The 16,774-nt window shown below is 34.2% G+C and overlaps 2 protein-coding genes and 1 long non-coding RNA gene across 10 annotated transcripts in view; 1 reads left to right on the top strand and 2 right to left on the bottom strand.

Annotated features, from left to right (window-relative positions):
• Positions 1-172: 172 nt before the first annotated feature.
• Positions 173-1,595, bottom strand: LOC108617241 (uncharacterized). Its single transcript, XR_016270485.1, has 3 exons — positions 1,437-1,595; positions 379-1,361; positions 173-311 (listed from the first exon to the last, which is right to left on the bottom strand). It is a non-coding gene; the product is annotated as an uncharacterized LOC108617241 (long non-coding RNA).
• A 3,935-nt stretch (positions 1,596-5,530) lies between these two features.
• Positions 5,531-9,378, top strand: LOC108617240 (fas apoptotic inhibitory molecule 1). Its single transcript, XM_018012962.2, has 4 exons — positions 5,531-5,668; positions 5,777-5,842; positions 7,451-7,774; positions 7,848-9,378. The coding sequence occupies exons 1-4, from the start codon at positions 5,531-5,533 to the stop codon at positions 8,037-8,039; spliced, it is 720 nt and encodes a 239-aa protein (XP_017868451.1). The 3' UTR covers positions 8,040-9,378.
• The window catches only part of aPKC (protein kinase C iota type), a 28,870-nt gene continuing 20,296 nt past the window's right edge, over positions 8,201-16,774 (bottom strand). For 5 of the 8 annotated variants that reach the window (XM_089471247.1, XM_089471245.1, XM_089471244.1 and 2 more), the window contains 8 exons: positions 16,644-16,694; positions 16,477-16,562; positions 14,549-15,505; positions 14,292-14,486; positions 12,693-12,808; positions 12,436-12,562; positions 10,533-10,782; positions 8,201-10,473 (listed from right to left, as the gene is read on the bottom strand). In XM_089471247.1, coding sequence (XP_089327373.1) covers positions 12,475-12,562; positions 12,693-12,808; positions 14,292-14,486; positions 14,549-15,505; positions 16,477-16,562; positions 16,644-16,694 — 1,493 coding nt within the window. In that variant the 3' untranslated portion in view covers positions 8,201-10,473; positions 10,533-10,782; positions 12,436-12,474. Of the gene's footprint in view, positions 10,474-10,532; positions 10,783-12,435; positions 12,563-12,692; positions 12,809-13,376; positions 13,499-14,291; positions 14,487-14,548; positions 15,506-16,476; positions 16,563-16,643; positions 16,695-16,774 lie in introns of all 8 variants that reach the window. The other 3 variants (XM_089471246.1, XM_089471243.1, XM_089471248.1) reach the window with 1 other exon arrangement.

The raw sequence follows: 16,774 nt of genomic DNA, 5'->3' as shown, positions 1-16,774 counted from the left end.
CTCCATCATGGCATTTCCATCGAAGACAGGTCCAGAAATAATCTCACCCGGTTTGTAATTGTTACCGTGCAGAACATAAAAATGATAGCGTCTGGGTTGATTACCTTCTTTAATGCTAGCTGCGCCAAATCTATCTACTTTATCCCAATCAGGGACAACGTCAATGGCTATTCGGCTCCCAGTTAAGAGCTGACAAAAATGCTTTCTTAAGTTCTCTTGCAGAATATCTGTGTTGCGGTTCTTTTCCCTCGCTGGGCTTTCGTCATCCCCAATTGATAAGACTTTTGTCTTGGACGTTAATTCGGCGACGTCTGAAAATGGATATTATAAAAATCAGATATATTTGATGGTTGTATTAAAATCGTTGTAGTACCTGACTTTTCTTTAACTTCTGTATTGTTTTCTTCCATGTTTATTCTTCACTTATTTCTCTTACAATATAAAAGCTAAAGAGACCGCACAGCTGACTGGCTAAAACGCCAAAACTAAGTTTGTGACTGGCAATAAAGCTTTCTATTATATAGCAGAAATATGTGGCAGACTAACAATTTCATAACAAATATAGGAAAGCTCTGTAAAAGCTTGTGTTGTTTTCAATTAAATTGTTTACATCTAACAGCTGTTCGTTTAAGCATTTCAGATTTGCGCGCTTTCAAGCAATGATTCTACGTACGTAAGAGAGTGATCTAAAACTAGAGAGTAAGAGTACTGTAATCGGAAGTGGTCGTTTAAAATGTATGTACGAATGTATTTATTGAATAATTTATAAAGATAATGTAAATTTACGAATATTATCATCAATGAGCTGCTTAATGCATTCGTCTATTAATTTGATAACTATTTATTATTATGATTCCTGTGTAAATATTTTACAAAGTTTACAAGCCTCTTCGATTCGGCATGGAGTGCTTCGGAGACAATTGTTTGAATGTACTGGTCGGAGCCGTAATAAAGGCTACTATCAACATTTGTTCGAAGCGGTGTTTCTATGACACTCTCGGATATCCAATTCTCCTCTCTCAGTCTATTTCTCAGGTACTTGAAAGTTTCTTTTGCATTGAATGTGGGAATTGAAATAATCGTATGAGTCTTCCAGTCACTGCCGCCTTTTTGGGCATAAAAATGATACTGTCTGGGCTTATTATTTTCCTTAATACTCTCCGCTCCAAATCGATCCATTAAATTCCAATTGATCTTTGCATCTATAGGTGTTTTAATACCCGTCAATATTGCACATAAATGTTTTCTGAAATCATCGCGAATGAAGTTCGTATTATAATTAGCATCTTTTGGTTTCTTGCAGCTCAAGAATTCATCATCATTCCCAATTGACAATACGTTGGATGTGAACGTGATTGCGGCTACGCCCGGAAAAAAATAATGTAGATAGTCAGTTAAGGCGAGCACTGAAAGTCTTTAATAAACATTTGAATTACTTGATGTTTTTTCAATTTCAGTATTATCATTTTCCATTTCTACTTTTATAGACATAAACTAACTTTGTGAGTGTATGAAAGCCTTTGAGTTACAGAACTTGACTAAAACAGAGATCGCGAAATTGAATTGCATTTCACAATGGACATGCAAAAAGCTCGCTAAAATCTGTGCCCATTGCTCATTGCGAACAGCTGTTTTACTGTTTCTCACTGTTTCTCACAGCTGATTGATTGGACTTCAAAGAGCAATATGTGTTTGGAGAAAGCTCCAAGTGCAAAACGAAATCAAATTGCAGGTAATGCTTGATTGAACTAATATTGTAATGCGAGTTTGATTGATAATATAATATTGGATAATGAAAGTAATACGAGGAGCGATCCAATACATTTGGAGCTACAAGCCTTACGATTAACGATCAAACAAGGCCTTATTACTTCATATGGATTGGGCGATTCCAATTTTCCTCAGGACTGTCAAACAGAAGCTGAGCAACGAGCATGGGATATTAGAGAACGCAATAGAAAATTTCTCTCAAATCTAGCGTAGCAACACATACAAACTTAATAGAATTGATCACCGAATTTACGAAGTGGTCTCCACTTGTCTCTTGATGCGGAATGAACGCATGTCGATGCAACACGAACAGGACTCCAAAGAGAAAATTAAATTAATTTAAGTGAGATTAGGACAGACCTACTGTTATTATTTAATATAATATATATATATATAATTAATTATACTATAATTAATTCATTTCATTTAACTGGAGTTTGGAGTGTTAATTCTTAGGGATTAATTATTCAAATAAAAAATAATAGTAAAATTTTATAACGCGTGCTTTGTATCATAAAAAAAAAAAAATTAAAACTTAAATGAAATGAACGATTTAAATGCAATATACAAGGAGAGCATGTTGACATTATGTTACATATGTATATGTAGAAGAACATAACATGCTCTTTGAGCTTAAGACGTTGTAATTCCATCAACTAGTTCTCCAACCGTTTTGAACATCCCCAACCACTTGAACTCAAACATGTGAGCTCTTCATAGATTGTCGCAGCTCATCGCAACTCACTCAGAGAGCATACAAACAATTCTTTTAGTCTCTAAGAATATTCTCTGGATGTCAAATTTGCACTTAGCATTAAGTAGAGTTAAGTCCCTCGACTGTGGCTGTCAAATCTCTTAGATTTCTATTAGCAATGATACTAATACAAATAAAGTATAGTATAGGATAGTCATATATGCTGATTTAATACTAGTCTTTCTCTTCTATTTATCATCCATTCACTAATTGCCAGAGGCATGAAAATTTGATGACGGCTTTAAAGGCTGAATGGAGTCTTTATTTGATTTACTATTTTGATTACTTTGCCAAAAATGTATATGTACCGTAATTACACTAAAACATATTTAAGCCTTCACACATACATATACACATACATCCACACACAAACAGAAGCTTTAAGTTCGTACCATGAGGTTTTTGCCAGTTGGGGGGCTTTGTCCTTGTCATGTCTCGCTTCGTTATCTCCCATTGTTGTGATTGTTGATGTTCTGTTGTTGTTGTTGTAATTGTTGTTATTGTTGCTGATATAGCCGTTTTGGCGGTAACAACAATAACTACTGTAAAAGTACACACATCGACTGTAAGCGGTTTGAAAAGGCGCTTTTCCATTGACCTTCGCGTGTGGAAAATGCCAGCATTTCTCCCTTTCTTTTTTTTTTTTTTTTTTCATTTTGTTCTCTGTCATATATCCGAGCACCCACACAAAGGCTCTATCACACACACACATGCAGACACAATCGAAGTGCTAAGAATAATCGCCAAGGCCCGAATTTGACATATGATGTGCCTGCAGCTCCGCTGTGTGCCAAATACATTTATCAATACTTGTTTTTGTTTTTGTTGGCTTTTCTTTATTTTTTCCCTTTTACCTCTCTTTTTTGGCGAATTGAAATACAAAACTAACGCAAACTGTCACACTATCTGCCCAGGCGTCTAACAAGCTTGGGCTACACCCCGATGAGTCCACCCCCTGCCCTTGGAGCCGGTCATTAGCATTTTTGGCGTGTATTTACGGCCGCAAAATATTACGCCATAAACATGACAGCAAAACAAAATGCGACAAATTTGCTACGCCCCGCTCAACTGACGAAAAGAAGTGTGCAAGGGAGAGAGAGAGAGAGTGTACCGGGCGTTTGTTGAATGCCCTCAAATTTATGCCACCCCACCGCGAGTAATATAATTGTCACATTTATATGTAGAAAGCTGTTGGCAGCTAGTCCGATAGAGAGAGAGAAAGAGATAGAGAGAGAGAGAGAGAGAGGGAGCACAGCACAAAGTAGAGCGCAGCCAATTGATATGAGCAACCGAAAAGTGTTGTCTTACGCTCAATTTGAGTCAAGGCACTAGGCACTAGACACTCTTGGCTCGATTCAATTGCAATGCGTTACGAGGACAGCTAAGCGAAGGATGTGGAGCAATGCACAACTCTCAAATACCCTAACTGATATTGATGAAAGCAGACTAAGGCAATGCAAGTTGCACAGGGAGAAAAGCGGAGCTACTTTACCTAATTCTTAGATTATTAATTGGAGTATATAAAATTATTATTATTAAAGGTAAATAATATTAGACAAATTAATATAATTATTAATTATGATATTAGCAATATTAAAATAATAATACAAATAATTAAATATTTTAATATAATACTAATTTCAATTTAGAAAATTTGCGCATATATAGAAATTTTTATTACTAAATTTAACAAACATAAAAATTGTATAATATTTATATGAATATTTATATTACCTAACTTTTTATTTTATTATGATATTCCATTTTCCAAGGGGTCCAGGCTATAAAAATAAATCATTTTTAGGTTCTTAACAGATTGAACAGTAAAATAAACTGTTATATAAATATATCATATAATTGAGCATCCACACTTACCAGGTGTATTCGCAAGATGAACAAAATCTTGGTGTCCTCCATTAACTTTATCTCTACTATAGTTCCTTTTCACGCATCCAGACACAGCCTGCTTGAGTATATTTCCAGGGTATCTCAATATGTCATCAAAATCACTTAATTATATAGATTAGTTTTTATTTTGTTCTCGCTTTTGTTATGCGGCTTTCAATTGATTGATGATTACCAATATTTTGTTGACTACTAAAGCGGCTCTGTCTTGGCATAATGCCAAACGCATTAAATAGTTAAGCTACCCACTTAGCTCTGGCCATAACAATTGCATAGTTGTCGGCGCTTGGGGTCTGTTCAAAAAGTAAAGTTTATTTTTATGCTCAACGTCGACGACGTCGGCGACATGTGTGCAAATGTTAACACACAGTCAACACACACACACACACACATACTCATAAAGAGAACAGAAGTGGGGCTTAGCCTCACACATCAACACACTCACACGCACACTCAAAGTGAAACAAATCAACTCTGTTTTGGCGCCATGCGGTGCTCCTCAGCCCTACTCTGACTCTGACTATGGCTATGACTATGGCTATGGCTATGACTATGGCTATGGCTGTGGCTGTGGCTGTGGCTCCGGCTTTGGCTGTGCACTTTTTCTAGCCACAACAGAAAGAGCCATCGACAACGCAACTCGACCAGAAACCGACCAGACGCGGGGCCAACAACAACAGCAACGACAACAACAACAGCAACAACAACAACAACAACTATACAAATTTTCTTCAGTTCCTTCGCCATTATTGTGTGTTGTTTAGTGTGCCATTGACGCTGAATGCTAACGGTTCGCGTTGCCTGCCTGCCGCCGCCAAAGCGCTGACAAAATATAAAAAAAAAAAATACAAAATAAACGTAGCACAACTAGTGGGGCCAAGTGTAAAGCGCTTAATAAGCCCTAACTATAACAACTATTTCCGTAAATCACTTGGCATTTCAATTCAGATTCTAATCGACGACTATTTCTGCCCACTTTGATTTGCATTGTGTAATCTCCATTTGGTTGCTTGCATTTTGAGTGCATTAACTAAAAAGTATTTAAAGAGAAATCAGGAATATTATTAAGTGAAATCGATTTTTAGTTGCGGCGGCCCGGCCATGTCGTTTCTGTCGCCAACGCTGCGCATGGAAAATCTGTCAACGGTGCCCATCATGAGTCTGGATCATGTGCCCGAGGCGCAGCGCTACAACAAAGACAACATCGTCGCCCAATGGTGTGCGCCCATCAATGGCAAGGTTCAAATCAATTCCCACTAGACACTCTAAGCCCCTCTGCATGTTGATTAACATTTAATTAACTTTCGTCCGCTCTCTCTCTCTCTCTAACTCTCTGCTCGCTCCCAGATGTATCGCATCGAACTGGAGCACGGCACCACAAGTGGACGCCGCATGATCTGGGTCAATGGTCGGGTAAGTGGCGAATGCACTTTCCCAGCACGCCCCAAATAACATGGCAATTAGTCATGAGGCCACGAAAAAAAAAAATAATGAATCGCTATGCATGTTTTAAGTTATGCACTTATACTAAATTGGTGAACTACACTTTTCTATAATTTGTACGACAAAAGTTTTGGTAATTCAGTTTAACTGTGGGGTAATTTCTAATAACACTTTGAAGCTATTACAATAATAGATAGCATTGGTAGCATTTTTATGAACATTTATTATAAAATGTCAAAGTTCACAGAAAACTCAACTGAAGTGGCTGACGGAACTATTTAAAAGTGGAGACATAGACAATGGTAGTTAAGGAAAGCTTTTCTATTCTAAATAAAAGGAAAGAATCATAAATTTTTAATATTTTCCCATTAAAGTTTAACTAAACTGATTCCTGCAAGGATATCAATTGTTATAAATCATTTTAATAAGTCGACTTCAACTTTTTTATTGCTTCCACATATATAAAATTAAAAAAAAAAAAAAAAAACACTGCTAAAGACCAAACTTGAAAGAATACAACTCTACCAGTCTTTAGAAGAGATTTAACTTTTTAAAATACTAAAAACAATACATATTAACCATTATATATATTTTATCAAGAAATTTTGGTCAATAAAGCTTTAAAGTTGCCTCTGAAAGTTGAAAGTTTTAAAGCTTTTTAAAAATATTAAGTTTGATATATGTTTAATATAGAAATTTTATTTAACATTCAAGCATTATTGACTAAAATTCCTGAAATAAATAAAAATATATATATTATAATAAAAATTAATTTTTTAATACATATTTCAAAAATTTAAATCTCTTCTCAAAACAGGAAAAATTGTAGTTTTCCAAGTTTAGTCTTTAATTGATTTTTTTGATTTTATATAATATAAAATAAAAATTTGCTAATCAAAGTGGTAACTTAACAAGAAATACATTATTGATATATAAATTTATATCTATAAATTAAATATTTTTAAATCCAGAAGTTTAAAAATATTTTAAAATATAACTAAAATTCTCTGTTATTTTTGGATAAAAATCTTATTTAATAAATCTTTAAAGATTTCTTGGGTAGGTTGAAAGTTCCTAAAACATTTTAAAAATATAATATAATATATATTTTGTTAATCAACAAATATTCGTTAATAATGCTTTCCAGCTATCTAGTGAGAGCTGTAGTTTTTCGCCATAGATTCTGAACTGAATGGGATCCATCTGTCATTATATAATTATACTATTTCCCTACAGAAATATAACGTACATATTTTAATTACTAATTTAATAATTAAACATAAATAAACATTTCAACTAAATATTTATATGTATGTATAGATATATAATATGGAGCTTAAGTATATGTTTTGACATCCCTTTAGTTGCTGCACGGTATCTCTTAGTCAAGCATTGCCCAGGAAAACTGTCTCCCTTTCTCTTTTTGTTTAACCTCTCGCAATTTGCTGACTTGCAAAACTATAGAAAATCTGAGTCAAACAAATTACACACACGAAGCCCTACTATTAGTTTAATTGCAAAGGTTTCAGATTCTCCACACTGTTTAATCCTCTACCTCTGCCCGCTTGACTTTTGCAGGAAGTGCTGCGTCGCGATTGGATGTTTAAATTGGTGGGCGAGGATACGTTTGACATAGATCAGGCGCGCTGCATTATACGGGTCGATCCAGCGCCAGGCTTCAAGTACGAGTATTCACTGTACATAGACGGCAAACCGCATGCCCAGTACACCGAGGAGCTGACACGTCAGTATCGCCTGTGGCTCTGCACCTGTGGCAGCGGCAGCGGCGGCGGCGGCGGCAGCGAGCAGGCCGGGTCAACGGATGCGCCGCAGGAATACCGCATTATGCTCAAGCTGGACACGCTGAGTTTGTATGTGAACGATGAGCTGCGCGAGGAGACGGTAAGTGAACCGGATGCAGGCCGAAAAACGAGGCTGCCCATCAATCACGTCTCCCCCGCTTTACGCTTTGCAGGCCGTCTTTGTGGAGGGCGGCACCGACACCAGCTTCGTGCTGCAGGACACACCATTTGTATTGCAGGCACGCTCCAGCGGCAACAAACACGACGGCATCGTTCACACACTGCTCGTTAACGGGATGCCCGTGCCGGAAGCAAAGATACAGCAAATCATGCAGGAACCCGTCTCCATACTGCAAACTAACTGAAGTCTCCTAGTAATCAGAAACCAAAAACAAAAAGGGATCACAATTTGCATTTGTTCATATATCCTGCGGCTAATATGCATGTTAATTGCAAATGTTTTATATCCCAACCCCTCCCAGCCGCTCCCAGCCCATCAACATAATGAAGTTGAAAGTGTTAAAAGTTTTACTTACACAATAATTTATTCGTTCGTTTATATGCATAATTGTAACGCAAATCGCAAATCGTTTACGTTCTCAATTTCATTTGACATTTTGCTAGCATTCAAAGTACTCAAAGTGCATTTAGTATAAAAATGAGAAAACACAAGATACAAATAACAGATGAATAAATAAATGTATCAAAAAACAGCGTGTGGCAATAGGCATACAAATATTACTAAAGTCAAAAAATATATATATATGTATTTGTATATTTTAACAAAATAATCAAAGAAAAAAATCTAAGTGTAAACATATTACTGTATAAATATAGTTGTTTAGAAAAGTTTTGCCGTCTGTAATTTAATTTGAAGTTTTGGAAAACTTTTTTGGAAAATTCCTTTTAGATTTAAAACCATTTTTTTTCATTTATCCATTCATATGCTGACTCTACATTTCATTTTGTTTACAATTAAAATATGTGCATACTAAATTTGTTCAGTGTATCGACTTGCTTTTTATATAAATGATTTACTATGTTACGCTTTAATTGATTGTTTGCTATTATTTCTGTTTAATTGAAAATATGCTGTTGGAATCTTTGTATTTGTGTTTAATAATTTTAAATTGCTTAGTGTTTTGTCACTTTGAATACAATTAACAATTTAACATTTTTTTTTTGTTATGTTTCGTTTTAATTTTTTTTATGTATCTTATTTCAAAAATTGTTGTAGATAATTAAAAACACAATTCATTTAACCGTTCATTAAATTTAAAGCAACACAATGATATTTTGTTTAATTACTAATTTAATTCTGTTTTTCTTTCGTTTTCGCTTGCTTGTAATATGTCTACTCATTTAAGGGTTATTAAAACATAATTTACAATTTTATTTAAATATATATAAATATATATATATATATTAGTATTAATATTAATATGTTAAAAACTCACGCAGTGCCAGAAATATTGGAACAATTTTCTAGGGTACACACACAAAATTCGCGTGCTTTGAAAATAATTCAATTTTGATTTGTTTCACAACGAGCAATAAATTTTGGGACATGAATACAAAATAATCGTTTTATTGCTTGCTGAAAATCTCATACTTATATGTAGTTTACAATAATTTAACAACAATTCGTGTATAGTAAGTACAATGTGTGGAATGTGTGGGTTGGAAAACGTAAAGTTTCTAATACTTAACAAAAACAGAAAGAAATATTGCCAGTAAACGATGCACGATGACAATTTTGTTGTGTAATTTTTTTATAATAATACAGAAAATACATAAATTATCATTTGCTTAGAAATATATATATATATATTTATTTATATTTATATTATATATATATTTTTTTTTTCTTTAGAGCGATTCAACATTTGTTCCTGTCATCAAACTTTGATAATTAATTTTATTTGCTTTTGATAATTTTTGCCAGTTCGATTAGGTCTAGACTTTAATGCATTTACTGCTTACACACATAATCAATTTATCATTATCAATTTGTTGTTGTTGCTTTTAAAAACCGTTCTGCTTACTAACACTAACACACACATACATTTTACATAATAATTACGCGCTTAATTATAATCGATTGATTTTCCTTTTCTTTTGTTAGTAGTTTATCTATCTGTTTTATTTTTTTATTTATTTCTTTTTCGTTTTTGTTAATTTGTAGTAAAATTAAATGTCTCGCTTTTAAATATTTAAAAATTATATGTATGTGTGTATATATATATTTTGTTTAGATGCGTATGTATGTATAATTTTGTAGATTTATTAGCTAAAAATTTTGTTGCATACTTTTTTGGGTGAACGTTGCTGAAAGTCTTGAATTGAGTTATGAAATGTTCTCTGTTGCTTTTGTATTATTATTATTACTATTATTATTATTATTATAAATTTCTCTTCTTGTTGCATGCATAGATTTTGCCTAGCTTGCCTAGGTGCTTAAATAGTAAAGTAATCATTTGTAGTTTAGTGTAATACTCGCAGCTTGTGACAGTTTTCATTTCATTTCTTTTCGATTTTTTTTTTCTTTTCTTTTTGGTATGAAAGTAGTTTGCTTTAAGACTTTTGTTCTTTATGTAGAAGATTATAACTGTTTAATTTTGTTAATATATATATATATATCTTTATTTTGTTTTTATTTTTTGCTTTTTGTGTTTTATATATTTGAATTATTTTTGTTGCACTTTCTAGCTGTTGTTGCTGTCTGCTATCTGTTGCTCGTGTTGCTGTTCAATATCTAATTCGTTATTTTAATTAGTTCAATGGAAGGCAAAACATGTGCTGTAGTAGACTTTTATTATTATTTGCTTGCATTTGATTATTATGATTGTTATTGTTACCATTATGATGATGTTGCTGCTGCTGCTGCTGCTGTTGCTGCTGTAATTGTTGCAATTGTTGCTGTTGTTGCTGCTGCTGGTATGGATGATATTGCTGCGCCTGTGGCAGCTGCTGCTGTTGCTGCTGGTGATAGTGTTGCTGCTGGCTTATATTATTATTGGTATTGGCTGCGCCTCCCGCGCTATTCAAATGCAGGAGACTCAAATCGTCAGCCACAGAATCATAATCACTGGAATCCTCGCCATAAAGCTGCAATAATAAAAATTATTTAATATATATATATTTTAAGAGTTGAAAAATCTATATATACGAAAATCTATATATAAGAAACATAGCTCGCAAATAACTGTTGACTGTCTCTGACTGACCGACACTCTGAGAAAAAAGTCTGGGGGGCAACCAATTGCTTCGGTTCTTCAACAAGTGCAAACGAACTCGGACAGAAAACCTTTTCCGCTCTGATTTTTCCCTCGCTCTCATTGAACGAACGCCAATCGTATCGTTTCTCAATTAATGTTCCTGAAAAGAGCGCCACACGAATAGTTCAGCTCCAAGAGCTCAACAGAAAACAAAAACGAAAAGAAACGAAGGCTCTAGCTCAGAGCAAGAACGATTGAATCTGATTCTTGTGTTGATTTCTCGAACGGAGCGTAGAGAGTATAACGGCGAAGTGATATTCTGTGGGTTATGATTAGAAATTACTATTAAAGTTATGTAGTTTTTTTTTTTTAATTTAATTTTTTTTATTTTAAGCTAATTTTCCTATTTTCTTATATTTCGTAATAATACAAATTAATAAATTGATTTGATTTCAGCACTTTATAAATTTATTTTAATTTTAGTATTTAATTTCCAGTTTAATTTGATAAATATATTCAATGTATTTGCTGTTTTTTTTTAGACTTTCTATATATATATTTTTTTATTTTATTATTATTGTATTTATTGCATTTTATTTTATTATTATAGAATTCATATTTATGTTATTTATTTTGTAATTTATTTATTTTTTATTTTATTTATATTTAATTTAATTTAATTATATTCTATCAAATTATAAACCTTTTTTTTTAGATTTTATATTATTTTAATTATTTGTGTCATAAATTATTTATATCATAAATTTAAATTCAATATATCAAAAAAGCTAACTTGTAAATTGTAATTTTCATTAATAAATAAATTAAATATATTTAATTTAAATATTTTATAAACTTTATATTGTACTTTACTTAGTCGCTTGGGAACGCTCTTTTATATTTTATATTTACTCTACATACACCTACAAGTGCTGACAATGCATTCTCTCTTTTTACTCCTTTCATTTTTCATACATGAATCATGCTGGATACATGCCTCACCTTTCTGTTCCACCTGTTCCAACTATTGTCGAGCAACATATGCAAATAAATGGCTAAAAGCGTTTTTGCAATCGTTGACTCAACCTACACCTCTTTTATTTTACTTTATGTAGTACATTGAAACATACAACAAACCCAATTTCGTACTACCTGCACATGTTAGCTAAAGGAATATACCCGGTAAAGCTTTTGCAAAGAACTTTGTATGCTTGTCAAACAAACAGCTCGCAATGAAAGTTTATTTGAATGACATAAACAATGTGAGCGCACAATGGAACTTGATATAAGAAGAGCAATTGCTGAAGAGTCGAAATTAAAATAATGAAGCCAGGGTCGCTTTAAGACTAAGAGCCATTTAAAATAGTTCAAAATCTACAACAAAGAGAAACCAGAACTTGTTTAGTCAACAATCAGTAAACATTCCAAAAACTTTTCGATCTGCATAGCCTTGGAAAACTCTTCCGATCTCAAATGGAATTTATTAAATATTTATTTTAAGAGTTGACTTAACTAAATTTAATGTCGTTTATCTTTTACTTACACGTATATTATACGGATGCAAATCACACGTCTCGTGGTGTCAGACGCAATCCTCCAAGGACATGAGCAAGGGGTTGACATACTCAAAGCCCTCGAATTCCGATTGATCGATGTTGCCAATGACATGGCTAATGGGAAGAGAACAATTTATTAGTGAAATTCAAATTTGAGTGCTTGTTATATCAGTTAATCAATATCGAATTGTATAGAAAGGAATATACCAAAAATGAAAAAGAAAATAGAATGGGAAAAACTTACTCATCATCTGGAGTCAGCTGCACTGGTTCGCCCGTAAACTCGATCGGGAAATTGGCCAGATCACGATCAGAGTCTAGGCGTGGCTTGAATGGAGGCGAAACCTGTTTGCGTTCGAGCTGCATGAGGTTGAAATTGGCATGTGTTTGGTGGTGCGTATATTGAGATAGAGAGAGAGTGTATGTGTGTGTGCGCGCAGGATATATATGCAAAGATAGTAAAAATAATATGATTATAGCTAAAGATAGTGCCAGCCAATTTCGGCAAACGTAAAAATCAAATTCAATAAGGCTCAGGACACATTTCAAATGCATGTCCGTGTGAGTTCTATGTGTGTGTGTGTGGGTGTCTGTCTGTGTGTGTTTTGATGATGATAATGATGATAAGTAGATAGAGCGAGCGGGGTAGGGGGACGTGTGTTCTTTACTGATAAGAGAGGGGACAGCGGGCGGATACACAATGTGGCTGAGAGCGAACATTACCTGCTGTTAGTCTGACCACTAATGCTATGAAATTATTATTTATTTTACAGTTTATATATTTTTTGGGGGGATATTGTCTCATGCTTCGTGGTACAATTAGAAAAAAATAACCAAAACTAGAAAAGGCATTGTTTTTTTTTCGTTTTTGTTTTTTTTTTTTTTTTTTTTTTTTCATTTCATTTTGTTTTCTTGACACAAAACTTACGGATCATCTGGCGTCAATTCAGCCGGTTCTCTGGTAAATTGAACGTCAAAGTTTGTTGTCATATAAGGATCGCCAGGATCCAGGCTTGGTATATAAGGCGGTTGTACCTCCTTTTGTGCAATCTTTTCATACACAAAATTATATATAGTAAACACTTAGTATTATAAATGACAGCAAATGGCTCAATATTGATAAATAGTATAACCACAACATTAATTAGCACAGATTTGGAACTTTTAGTAAATTGAGATAAAGTTAATTTATGTTCTGTCTCCAATTTAGCCTATCTTCAAGTTACTATAGAATATATTATAATTATTATTACCGATTTTTTTCAACTTGCGGAAATGCCAATTCAAAAAAAAAAAATATATATTGGGTTTGCCTTTTTCTTATCTTTGTTTCTTACTTTCTTACTATACCATATATATCTGTCTATATACGTTTACGATAACTCTCTAACTCTTTCTTTTTCTCTTTTCTCTTAACAGTTAAATTTTGGGATTTTTTATAACAATTGATCTAAATCTTATGTTTGTAATTGTTTTGTATGATAATTTAGATAGCTCATTAAAGAAATAGAACCATTGGGTTTACAAGCAAAGTCAACTATATTCATTTTATAATTCTTAAAAAATCTAAGAAAAAAAAAAAAAGCCTCAAACAAAAGCTTTCCTCTCCACTTACATTGAAAACATGGTAAGCTCACATGGGAATAATAGAGCCTTCCACTTCAACTAAACAAATATTTAAAATTATTTTCAACACATCAATGGGAGATGTTCAAAAAGGCTAAACAGTTTGAAGCACAACGATTATCATCATTATTACCAACACTGACATCATCATAATAACACACAGTCACACACACACACAAAAACACATAGAGTCCACATAGGTTGGCCTTGGACTTACCATCTCCCAGTCGATGACCTTGAAGAAGGGATGATTTACAATATCCATGAAGGCAGACTCACGATGGCAGCCCAAGCGATCAGCGGGATTCTTGTTGAGGAAACCTTTCAAAACGGAAGCAGCCTTGACGCTCAACGAGCGCGGTATGCGTATGGTCTTCTCCAGAATCACTTGGAACAGATAATCCTCAGTGTTCTACAAATGGCAAACAGAATTTATTAGAGAGAGTTACGTCATGATAAGTCAATGGAACTTACCTGATCTGGATTCTCGGAGGCGCCCGCAATATCGAAGGGACTGCGACCCGCGAGCATCTCATAAAGCAGCACACCTAGCGCCCACCAGTCCACCGAGAAGCCATAGTCCTCGCCGCGCAATATCTCTGGCGCAATATAGTTGGGTGTGCCGCAAAACGTTGAGGTCGTGTCACCGGGACGAATGCCCTCCTTGCACATGCCGTAATCCGTGAGCTTTATGTGGCCCTCATGATCCAGCAGCACATTGTCCAGCTTTAGATCACGATAGATGATGCCCTTCTCGTGCAGAAAGTTTAATGCCAGACTAATCTCGGCAGCGTAGAAGCGGGCATGCTCTTCGGGCAGGCGACGTTGTCGCTGCATGTGGTACATCAAGTCGCCGCCGCGCACAAACTCAATGACAAAGAAGAGGCGCGAGGGTGTCTGGAAGCAAGAGTGCAGACCCACGAGAAACGGATGGTTGGAGGCTGTCTCAAAGACATGCTTCTCCGTTTGCACCCAGTCAATGTCCTCGTCGTCGGTGACCAGCGCCTTCTTGATCACCTTCATCGCATAGATGCGACGCGTACGCCTCAGCTCCACCATCAGCACCTTCGCATAGCTGCCGCGTCCAATTACGCGTATCAGCTCAAAGTCATTCAACGAATACTGACGCTGTGTGGCCGGCTCCATGGAGTCCTCAGGCGGTGGCGGCACCACAATATGCGCATGCTCGTGCGACTCGTACGCATCACCAGTGCCGGCAACCGCCTCGTATGGCAGCGGCGGCAGTGGCACCGGCATCGGATCGTTTGCCTCCTCGGCGCGCTCCTTGACCAGCGGCTCCGGCTGATCGGTGCACTGCTTCTGCACCAGCTTATGGCACTTTTTGTGCACCAACAGCTTGCACTGTATACACTTGAAACCCTGACGACCCAGGCCCCAGATGCGATCCTGGCAATACGCACAGAAGGCACGCTGCAAAAAGGGAATACAAAAATTAATTATTATTTTTTCTTACTATTATGTATAATATATTAAATATGATTGATTATATTATTAAGCAAAATTAAATAAATGTTGTATGGATAAAATAACAATTTTATAAATACTTTAATCTTCTTCACGTAAATAATAAAATTACTAAATTTTGCAAATTATTAAATATGATTTTAGCATTTTTAATAATTTTTTTTTAAGAATTTATGAAACGCATTGAATAAACTTATCTAAATATTTAAATAATAATTTAATTATTTGTAATACTGATTTAAGCATATTTAGTAAATTGCAAGAAATGTTTAATAATTATTATGATTTAGAAATATCTTTCCTTTACAAATAAAATATTAAATTATTTTGGAATAAAGTTTTAATAAAAAAAAAAATATTCAAGAATTTTGTTTTATTTTATTTTATAGTTTTATTTTATTTAAAATTTTTATTTTTATTTTTAAAAGAATTGTTTAATATTTTGTAACTATTTTTGATTGCTTTACTAATTTTTTCAATTATATTCAATCCATATTAAAATATTTAAACTAAATATTTGTTGTTCACAAATCGAATATTGCACTGATTTAATAATGTACAATTTTATCTAGAGATTTTTGATTATATATGTAAAACAAAACAATTATAATCATTATGTGAAAGTGTCTGCCTTCTGTAATTTATTGATAAGGAAAGTAAAGTTTATGTAAAAATTTAAAACAAATTGTGTAGCAACTGAGTGTTTGCCTGTTGGAAAACTATTTAAATTGTTGTTTATAAAGTCGACAGGTGAAGCAAAAGACGTTTCGATTAATCATAAATATTAGATCATCACAGTATTATTGGTTATTATTATTGCTCATTATTTCACTTGATAATGCATGCCTTTTTTATTGCATATTACCAGCGTGCAATGCTCTATATTCATTAGATATCGAGCATGGGTGCAAACTTACGCGATTGAAACGTTTGGCCTGGAAAATGTGTCCATTGACGCGATATAATTTTCGCCAGCGGCGGGCGCCTCTTCTGTAGATGCTGCCTATATAAGACGGAAATGGAGATCATAATTAGAAAAGCAAACAATAAATCGGATTGCATTCACATCTGGTTAGCTACTTACGATCTTCGCCATCGCAGGACAAGCCGGGCGCTTGAGGAACATTCGGAAATACTGCAAAGATACAAATTATGGAAAATGTTAATTGTTAACTGTTAGTTTCTATACAAATATAAATCTTCAATAATTGTTGC

Source organism: Drosophila arizonae, chromosome 5, assembly GCF_054131065.1.
Source record: "Drosophila arizonae isolate 15081-1271.41 chromosome 5, UAZ_ARI_1.0, whole genome shotgun sequence".
Lineage (NCBI taxonomy): Eukaryota > Metazoa > Arthropoda > Insecta > Diptera > Drosophilidae > Drosophila > Drosophila arizonae.
This window is presented reverse-complemented; position numbering and strand designations above follow the sequence as displayed.